This window comes from Entamoeba dispar, genomic scaffold (assembly GCF_000209125.1).
Source record: "Entamoeba dispar SAW760 scf_1105229459009 genomic scaffold, whole genome shotgun sequence".
In the NCBI taxonomy this organism is placed as follows: Eukaryota; Evosea; order Mastigamoebida; family Endamoebidae; genus Entamoeba; species Entamoeba dispar.
The window spans coordinates 51,889-61,371 of record NW_001853478.1 but is presented as its reverse complement, the minus strand read 5'-3'; the positions used below and the strand labels follow the sequence as shown (position 1 = coordinate 61,371).

The 9,483-nt window shown below is 24.1% G+C and overlaps 4 protein-coding genes across 4 annotated transcripts, besides 24 other annotated features; 2 read left to right on the top strand and 2 right to left on the bottom strand.

Annotated features, from left to right (window-relative positions):
* Positions 1–10: 10 nt before the first annotated feature.
* Positions 11–64: a sequence feature (AT_rich).
* A 54-nt stretch (positions 65–118) lies between these two features.
* Positions 119–198: a microsatellite.
* A 480-nt stretch (positions 199–678) lies between these two features.
* On the bottom strand, positions 679–2,355 carry EDI_315920 (heat shock protein 70kD, putative; the record flags this gene model as incomplete). The annotated part of the gene is made up of 1 exon (XM_001735286.1): positions 679–2,355. The coding sequence occupies one exon, from the start codon at positions 2,353–2,355 to the stop codon at positions 679–681; it is 1,677 nt and encodes a 558-aa protein (XP_001735338.1).
* Positions 1,312–1,339: a sequence feature (AT_rich).
* Positions 2,356–2,386: 31 nt separating the features above from the next.
* Positions 2,387–2,430: a sequence feature (AT_rich).
* An 81-nt stretch (positions 2,431–2,511) lies between these two features.
* Positions 2,512–2,541: a sequence feature (AT_rich).
* A 26-nt stretch (positions 2,542–2,567) lies between these two features.
* Positions 2,568–3,111: a repeat region.
* A 68-nt stretch (positions 3,112–3,179) lies between these two features.
* Positions 3,180–3,219: a sequence feature (AT_rich).
* A 122-nt stretch (positions 3,220–3,341) lies between these two features.
* Positions 3,342–3,371: a sequence feature (AT_rich).
* A 53-nt stretch (positions 3,372–3,424) lies between these two features.
* Positions 3,425–3,971: a repeat region.
* A 311-nt stretch (positions 3,972–4,282) lies between these two features.
* Positions 4,283–4,312: a sequence feature (AT_rich).
* Positions 4,313–4,507: 195 nt separating this feature from the next.
* Positions 4,508–4,587: a sequence feature (AT_rich).
* A 159-nt stretch (positions 4,588–4,746) lies between these two features.
* Positions 4,747–4,840: a sequence feature (AT_rich).
* Positions 4,841–4,862: 22 nt separating this feature from the next.
* Positions 4,863–4,956: a sequence feature (AT_rich).
* A 145-nt stretch (positions 4,957–5,101) lies between these two features.
* Positions 5,102–5,153: a sequence feature (AT_rich).
* A 134-nt stretch (positions 5,154–5,287) lies between these two features.
* Positions 5,288–5,376: a sequence feature (AT_rich).
* A 21-nt stretch (positions 5,377–5,397) lies between these two features.
* Positions 5,398–5,437: a sequence feature (AT_rich).
* Positions 5,438–5,470: 33 nt separating this feature from the next.
* Positions 5,471–5,631: a sequence feature (AT_rich).
* A 31-nt stretch (positions 5,632–5,662) lies between these two features.
* Positions 5,663–5,742: a microsatellite.
* A 3-nt stretch (positions 5,743–5,745) lies between these two features.
* On the top strand, positions 5,746–6,668 carry EDI_315910 (protein YIPF1, putative; the record flags this gene model as incomplete). Its single annotated transcript, XM_001735285.1, has 2 exons — positions 5,746–6,564; positions 6,651–6,668. 2 exons carry the CDS (start codon positions 5,746–5,748, stop codon positions 6,666–6,668), a joined length of 837 nt encoding a protein of 278 aa, XP_001735337.1.
* Positions 6,665–6,722: a sequence feature (AT_rich).
* A 272-nt stretch (positions 6,723–6,994) lies between these two features.
* Positions 6,995–7,552, bottom strand: EDI_315900 (uncharacterized protein; the record flags this gene model as incomplete). Its single annotated transcript, XM_001735284.1, has 1 exon — positions 6,995–7,552. One exon carries the CDS (start codon positions 7,550–7,552, stop codon positions 6,995–6,997), a length of 558 nt encoding a protein of 185 aa, XP_001735336.1.
* Positions 7,553–7,590: 38 nt separating this feature from the next.
* Positions 7,591–7,730: a microsatellite.
* Positions 7,668–7,730: a microsatellite.
* Positions 7,731–7,780: 50 nt separating this feature from the next.
* Positions 7,781–7,837: a sequence feature (AT_rich).
* A 27-nt stretch (positions 7,838–7,864) lies between these two features.
* Positions 7,865–7,920: a microsatellite.
* A 12-nt stretch (positions 7,921–7,932) lies between these two features.
* Positions 7,933–9,357, top strand: EDI_315890 (serine/threonine protein kinase, putative; the record flags this gene model as incomplete). Its single annotated transcript, XM_001735283.1, has 1 exon — positions 7,933–9,357. The coding sequence occupies one exon, from the start codon at positions 7,933–7,935 to the stop codon at positions 9,355–9,357; it is 1,425 nt and encodes a 474-aa protein (XP_001735335.1).
* Positions 8,753–8,773: a sequence feature (AT_rich).
* Positions 9,358–9,483: the final 126 nt, after the last annotated feature.

Below are 9,483 nucleotides of genomic sequence, written 5' to 3'. Positions count from 1 at the left end.
GAAGAATGACTATTTAATATGTATTATAAATTAAACATTTATGATTAATATTAATGATTTTAATGTTCATCTTCAACTTTCATTCATGATAATAATTCATCAATTTTATCATTAATCATTATATTTACTTTCTTATTATTTTCTTTATTCTTTCTTTTATCATTTTCATTTTGTATTTATTTTATTTTATTTCAATTTCATCAACAGATGTATTCATTTAATACAGACATCGAAGTAGAAAGATAGAACTCATAATGTACAAATATATTCTTCTCATATTTAATCACAAATATTTTCATCTAATTGTATTTTCTACTATTTTTTTTACCTTTTAAACATTTAACAAGAATTAATTTGCAACATGATAATTCATTTCAATGATCTATCAAACATAAACACTATGTTTTAATCAAACAATGATAATATTCATTACATTTAGACAGCAATTCTGAAATAATAAACAAGTTCACAAATCATTATAATAATATAATGATGAATACGAATAAAATGCATAATTTCGTGACCGTAAATCACATCTTTTTTTTCAAATAGATAATGGTTGTTCTTATCTCTTCATTTCTCTTTTATTTTATACATAAATCTATAATATTTAAAAGATCACTGTCCTAATTCATGATACAACAAAAACAAATAAATCAAGAATTAAACATTGTTCATTTAATAAAACATTTGAAAGTGTTCAAATAATTGTTCAACTTCTTCTTCGGTTTTAGATAAATCTACAACAGTAGTTAAATTAGTCTTAACATCAGTTCCAACAACAGAGGCAGTTAGTTCCATAATTCCATTTTCATTAACTTGAGTTGTAAATTCAATTACACATTTTCCAGTTTTTCTCTTAGGAATTCCATTAATAGTGAGTGTAGTAATATATTCCATTCCATCAGAATTGGTATATTTACCAAATCCTCTATAAATTTTAAACTTAGCATATGTCTGATTGTTAACAGTGGTGGAATATCGTCTTCTAATTACGTTTTTAGGAAGAATTGCTTCTCCAGCTTTAATAAGTGATTCAAAAATTCCTCCTTCTACCTCTATTCCAATTGGTGTTGGAACAATGTCATATACAATTTTATTACTAACACAATCAACACCCTTTGAATATGCTAAATATCCAGCTCCTTTTGCGACAGCACTGAGTGGATTGAAATTTTTATCAGAAAATGTTTGTCTATCAAATAAACTAGCAACTTCTTCTCTAATTCTTGGCATTTTACATGTTCCACCAATTAACAATACTAGTTGAACAGTTCTTTTTTTATATCCTTTTCTCAGAGTAACCCCTTGTATTTTATTAATAAATTCTTTATATAATCCTCTTTTGTCACACTCTTCTTCAAATGCTTTTCTTGTAATAGTAGGATCAATGTTAATACCAATATCATAGTAATCATCAGATAACAATAACTCTAAATTTAACTCAGTAACAGTTTTATTACTTAATTTAATTTTAACTCTTTCTGATTCTTTCTTTAATCTAATTAATTTCTTGTTGAGTATTATCTTTTCTTTTTGAGTCATTCCTCGTTTCCTTTTATAATACCCTGGAATACTTTCTTTTATTCTTTCTTTAATGATATCAATCATCACATTATCAAAATCATTTCCTCCTAAATTTTGATTTCCTCCACATGACTCTACAATAATACTATCATTTGCTATTTTACAACATGTCACATCTAATGTTCCACCTCCAAAATCAATTACTACAATTTTATCTCCACCTTTTAACGAATTTGGATATTCTCTTTTATATTCAATAATAGCTGCTGTTGGTTCATTAGCAAGTGAGACATTCTTAATTCCCGCTAATTTACATGCTAATAATGTTGCATCTCTTTGTCTATCATTAAAATCAACTGGAACAGTAACAACAACATTTGATATTGGACGATTACCAAGTTTATTTTGAGCAATTCCATATAAATATTTTAATATCATTCCGCTAACTTCTTCTGGTTCAAACCCTTCAGTATTTTGAGTCAATGGATTATAGCATTCAATATAAGCACATCCATTGTCTCTACTTCTCACATCAAATGGCCAACGTTCACGATCTTCATAATTAACATCACTTTCATTTTTTCCTATTATTCTCTTACTGTCATAAATAACATAAACTAAATTAGTGCTATTCCTAGCAACATTCCCTACAACAACACTACCACCAGTATCTAGTTGTGAAAGACTAATCCATGATGCTGTTTGTTCTTTTCCTGTTTCGTCTTCAATTAAGACAGGTTCCTTTCTGATAGTGTCATAATAAACTATAGAAGAGAATGTGGTTCCCAAGTCAATTCCAATAAACGCTGGATCTTCTTCTACAGCCATTAAATATTTATGATGAGTTCATTTTTTAGTGTTATTAAATATAGTTTTATTTTAAATTCTAATTTAACAAATAATGTCAATGCTTTAATATTATGAAAATTGTAGATAAAAATTTACATAATTTTTCATTCTATTTTCCAATAAAAATCTTGAAACATTATTTCTTTTAATAATTATAATTTTTTTCTTTTACTTTCAGTACCTTTTCATTTATAGATTTTAATTCCCCTCCTAAATGTATTAATAATGATGAAATGGTTATAACTTAAAATAATGATTTTTGTTAGTGACTATTCTTTTAATGTTAGAAAAATAGATAATATTACAAAAACATCAAAGAAAAAAATGATGTATTAATGATGTCGCCATATGTCAAGATAGAAATAATGAATTAAATTATATTTACAAAATAAATAAATACAAAGAACTACAAGAGAAATTAATACAAAGTATAGAACTAATTTAAGTAGAAATAATACTTGTAATATTAACAATAAATTAATACATAAAGAATCAGTAAGAAGATTAAAGACACTAAAATTACAAATCGACTTCCCCAAAATACTATGAACAATCATTATTAAAAATATGAAATACTTAATGTTCTTCATATTCAACACTGGCAACACATTAGAAGATGAACCTTCTAATTCTCATATAATTGAAATGAACTCTGTTGTAGAAGTAGAGCATATTGAAGAAACTGAAATAATCACTTCTCAATAGAAGAAAACCAAGTTGTGGATATATCTATTAATTTAACTTTTTTGTTCTTCTCTGGTTATTTTGACAATCTTTATATTTTCTTGTCTTTTGTTATGATGTAATTATTTCTATTAAACTTATTAAAATTTATTAAAATAACAAATGAAATACTCATGAATACTTAAGTTATAATTATATGATGATTGTTATTCTATAATGGTTTTATGATAAACTCTACTATAATTATAATTATGAATACAACATAGTCATATTTCTTGAACTTATATTATTTATTTTATTGTATTTTTAAAGAGTCAAAATAGTTATTATTATGTAACGGTTGTAATTTGTTATGTAAACATTTTATTTTAAATAAAGCACATTTAATTAATAATCAGCCTATTTCATTTCAATTACAATGATTCGTTGTGGTGTGAAGTTATATTTTCCACAAAGTGCATCTTTAACTCCATTATATTCAAATGAATGTTGTTTACAATGTGACTCTGTTTTATTATTTTTTTTATAAACACGAATATCATATGCACCTCCATCTTTTTCACCGAATCCAAATGCAAACAACCCACGATGTGATTGATGATTAAAAATAAATGCATATCATGGGTTTCTAATACCAAATTTCATCATTCCATTCATTCTTCTTTTTGATTCTAATGAAAATAAAAATGATTTTGGATCGTTTATCCATTCATTGTCTTCATTAATTTTCACATTGACGTATCCTCCAAATTTATTTCCATCTTCATCTTCAATAATAATTATTATATGTTCTTTATTCATTATTCTTTTATCAAATACTGATGTATTCTGATTCCAATCATCACTACCTGAATTAAATAATATATTGGATACTCTTCTTTCTGTCCATCCTTGTAGTTGGCGAATTTCTTGTGGAGTTAATAAATCAGTTATATCTGTTTTATTTAACTCCTCAACTTTTTGCCCTTCTTTACTTTTTTCTTTTTTGAGTTTTTGAAGCGTATTATCTCATTTCTTCTTTTATCAACTCCCTTATCATTTGCTCTTTTTCTTTAGATTGTTTTTTACTCATCTTTTTAATGTCATCAATTAAGTAATTCTGGATTTCAATGTTCAATGTATTTTCATTTATTCTAATTCCTTGGTCATTAAGTTCATCAATAATTCTTATAATATCTTGTTTTGTCATATCTATTTTAAGTTTAATTTCTTCTTCATTTCCTTTTTTATAACTATTAAAATATTTATTTAACACTTGTTCTTTAGTGAAGAGTATTTGTATTGATTCTTTCATTTCACTCATTCCAAGTTCGATGAAGTTAATTCTCTCTTCAAACATTTTTAAACATGACTCAATGTGATGCCAGTATTCAGTTTTTTGTCCAATCATTCCTTTGCCTTATTCCCTCTTTATCTATTTACTCTTTTTAGTTTTATTTTCAATGAGAAATTAATAAATATAAATAATTTTTATAAAAATATTGTAAAAATTGTATTTTATATTGAATTCAATTGAATTTTAATTATCACACCTCCATTATATTCAACTCAATTTTTTTTACAGTATTTCAAAAATAATTTAACGTTTATCTTCTTTTTTTTCGATGATATCTCTTTAATCTTTTAAAGTTTATCTCCTCTTATACAGTAACTTTTTTTCAAAACCACATTCTATTTACTATAACCATTAATTTATATTTCTATTTGTAAACTTAAAGTATTATTTTAATGTAATTTTAGCGTTATTTTCTTTTTATAAAAATAGAATTTATAAAAAAAAGATCAAACTCAGTTTATTCTTGTTAAATAAATAATTCTTCTTAATATAAATAAAAGTTAAGTTGATACATAATGAAAAATAAAAATGAATATTAAATTTAATAAAATAATTTTATTCAAACAATAATCTCATACTCAGTTATAAGGTAACTCTGTGTTTGTATTATTAAATATAAAATAGAATGATATACTCTTTAACACTCTCAATAAAAATAAAATACAAACATCTAAGAATATAGATTAGTAATTCTCTACATATATCAATTTATTTAAAAAAAAAATTAAACATATATTTTTTGATTTAAATTATTATTCTTCTGTATTTAGACTTACTCTTTATTAACACTTTTATTGTTTATTAATTTTCTGCTTAAATTTCCTTTCTATTTCTATTTTTTATAAGTAAATGTTTTGATATTATTTTATTTCACTTCAATTTCCTTTCTTCTTTTTTTTAATACTTATTTATTCTTTATTAATATATAACAATACTATTATTTATTCAAGTCTTTATAAATTTCTTATATTTTTTTTATTCAATAACTGCTATTCATACCCTTTATTAACAATTAATTTTTCATAAATTAAAATTAAAAATGAATGAATTTGAGTCTTTCCTTAGTTGAAGGAGTATATTATCAAATAAATTAAATTAAAGAATAAAATACTGAATTAAATAAAACAAACACGTTTATTAAATAAAAAAGATAATTTTATTAATTTATTCTCAATTAAAATAAATAGAAAAAATCTCTAAAAAAAATTTATAAAAATAATGTTTTTATTTTAAATCGTTATATATAACATGAAAAATAATATTCTTAAAAAAAGAACAATAACAAATTTCAAAAAAATAAAACAAAAAAAAGACAAATAAAAAAGGGATTAAAAAAAATAAAAAGATTTATGAGAACTGGTAATTACAAAAAAAAAATGTCAAATCCATTTATTGCAACTCAAGACACAAATGAAAGTGGGTTTGTTGTCAGTGATAACTCATTTGCACAGTCTGGAGATATAGACTTTTCTGCACAACAAAACGAACAAGTTAATTTTGCTACACAAACAACAAATTCACAAATAAACCCATCAGGAACAGGTGATGAAGAAAAACCAAACACCTCAAATGAAGAAGAAATAAAAGAATATAAATGGTATCATTTTTATAAATCAGAATTTTATGCAAGATGGTTCAATGTTGATACTATGGATGTATTAAAAAGAATGTTCTGGGGATTAATTCCATTTTTTGGTAATTTCTTTAAACAGACTGAAGGTAATCCTGATTTATATGGACCATTATGGATTCCATTAACTGTTGTTTTCTTAGCCTTTTTCAGTGGTTCGTTAAGTTCAATTATTGAAAATGCATATGATTATAAAAAACTTTCTATTATTACTGGTACTGTTTTACTTTATATTATTTTTATTCCAATTATTCTCTGGGCTGTTTGTAGGTTTGCTTTTAAAATTAAGAACCCATTAGTTTCTTATATTTGTCTATTTGGATATTCTTATACTATTTATCTTATCGTAATTCCATTATGTGCTATTCCATTTTGGTATATTCAAATTCCATTAATTATTATTGGATTTCTTGTTATGTCCATTACAATTCTTAAAAATATGTTCCATTTATTACATGAAAATACCAAAATTATTGTATTAATCATTACATTTATTGTATTGATTATAATCAATTTAGCTGTTGCAGCAATTTTGGTTGTTTGTTATCTTTCTTCTTATCACACTTTATATCTTTTTTTATCTTTTCCTGACAAAATATTAAATAAAAAACTAACTCTATTTAGTACAGTGTTTGGCCTTAAAATTAAATTTATTGAACAATTTAAAATTGTTATTGATTTATTTTATTTTTTTAACATAACAGATTGTTTTCTGATAAATGAAAAGTCAGTCCAATTTAAATGAATTTTAAAGAAAGAATAAAGTTATTTTTTATAACTTAAAAGGAGAACAAAATAGTGAAGGACATGTTTATATATAAGTATTTCAGTTCTTTCTTAATTGTATGCATTTTCAAAAGAATATTAACATATTTACCTTTTTTAGAAAGTTATTGAAAAAACGAATGTTCATAATAAAAAGTAATTTTAAAAGTAAAAAAGAAAAGGATATAAAAATATGATAAAAATCACTTGAGAGAAATTCGTTTAAATACAGCACTGAATGAAGCTCCTTTATTTTTAGGACAATTTTTAATATCAGTGCAACAAACAATAATATTGTTTTGTTTAAAATTTTTGAAAGTATCAAGGTTATCGGTCAATGAATTGATATTTGGGATTTCAACAATTACAATATCTCCTAATGCTATTGCATTAGTAAATTCAGGAGTTATAACATCACTAAGTTGAACAATAGACGCTGTTTTACCTATTTCTTCTAACCATTTTTTTGTTATAACAGATGCATTTGAACCACAAATATACATTTTGTGTGTTGAAGTATTACGACCTAACTTTTTAACCCAAGCAGTAAAATCTTTAAATTTCTTTGATAAACGTTCATTAGTTTGAATTTGTTCGTCCATCCTTGATTCATAAGATGTTGATTGAAGAGAAAAAGTACTGTTAGTAATATATATACTTGCATCATCATCCGATGAGTCTTCTCGAATTTCTCCAATATCACAATAGTCAAATGGTATGGTTGGATAGTAACTCATTTGATAAGGACAATTCATTGCCATTAGACTTTTATGTTTTTTTTTTGATTCAAAATAAGAAGTTAATCTCTTTTAATTTATTTTAACTTTTTTTTAATTTCTATTTAGTTTTCTTTTTCACCAACTATTTGAGTCTAAATTTTATTCGTTTTTTCCTTCTTCCTCGTTTTCTTTTTTTTTTTTTTCTCACTCTATTTTCTTTAACAAACAAATTTCAAACTATAAAATCTTACTATAAACATTTTAATGCTCTAAAAAATAAAATTATTTAATGTTATATATAACGATAAATTGAAAATAATTAATTTTGAGGTGAAAATAAAAAGATAACTTCCCAAAAAAGAAGAAAAGGAAAAGAGAACTTAAAAAAAGAAAAGAAAATGAAAAAAAAAATTTTTTAGGAAATGGAGAGACAAATGTCAGCACAAGTTGAGACAGAATTAAGTAGTAAATCAGTTACTGCATCGATTAGAACAAAAATGACGATTGAAGCACAAGCAGAGTTAAGAGAAAGAGAAAGAAAAGAAAGAGAAGAACGATCTCAAACATTAGAAAATTATCTCAGTAAATCTACATTAAGTGATAAAGAGAAAAATTCATTAAGAGCTGAATTAGCAGAAAAAGAAAATGAATACAATAGATGTAAAAGAGCTAAATTAAAAAAAAGTGATTTTGAAACTATTAAAGTAATAGGAAGAGGAGGATTTGGAGAAGTAAGATTAGTAGTAAAAAAGAATAGTAATTCAATATTTGCTATGAAAGTAATGAGAAAGAAAGATATGATTGAAAGAGGACAAACAGGACATGTTAAGGCAGAAAGAGATATATTAGCACAAACACATTTTACAAATGATTGGGTAGTAAAATTATATTATTCATTTCAAGACAATGATTATTTATATTTAATGATGGAATATTTAGCAGGAGGAGATATGATGACATTGTTAATTCGAGAGAATATATTCAGTCATGAAATGGCAAAATTTTATATTGCAGAATTATTACTTGCAATAGACTCAATTCATCAATTAAATTATATTCATCGAGACATTAAACCTGATAATATATTATTTGATAATAATGGACATATTAAATTAACAGATTTCGGTTTGTGTACAGGATTTCATAAAGATCATGAAGGTTCATATTTTGAAATGGTTGACAAAGCTTCAAAATTAAATTTAAGTGATTTAAAAAGTCAAAAGTTATCTAAAGAATTGGCTCATAATTATAAAAATAAAAAAAGAAATTTGGCTTATTCTGTTGTTGGTACTCCTGATTATACAGCTCCTGAAGTATTTTTACAAAAAGGTTATTATAAAGAATGTGATTATTGGAGTGTTGGTTGTATTTTATTTGAAATGCTTGCTGGTTATCCACCTTTTGTCAGTGATGATTCTGTTCAGACTTGTTTAAAAATTATTAATTGTAATGAAACTTTACAATTTCCTGATGACGTTGAAATTCATGATGATGCAAAAGATCTTATTAAAAAATTAGTTTGTTTAAAAGAAAAACGTCTTGCTGATATTAAACTTATTCAACAACATCCCTTTTTTAAAGGTTTTAATTGGGACACTATCTTTGAACAAACTCCTCCTTATCTTCCTAAATTAAAAAGTCCTTTTGACACAAGTAATTTTGATGACTTTGAATTAAATGAAGATGACATAGAAGAAAAACCTGTTAATATTAATAACCCAAAAGATCTTGCTTTTGTTGGTTATACTTATAAAGGCTTTTTAAATGTTGTGAATACTCCTTCTAAAAAAAGACATGCTCAAGGAATTACCCTTTCTCAAATATTCTCCACTCATATTGCTAATTGATTTATTTCTAATCATTTTCTTATTTAAATGATTTGTATTTTATTATTGCTTTAATTGTATACTAAATTGATTATAGTTAGTTAATATAATATACTAAATAAATTAGCAATATAAAATGTATTGACA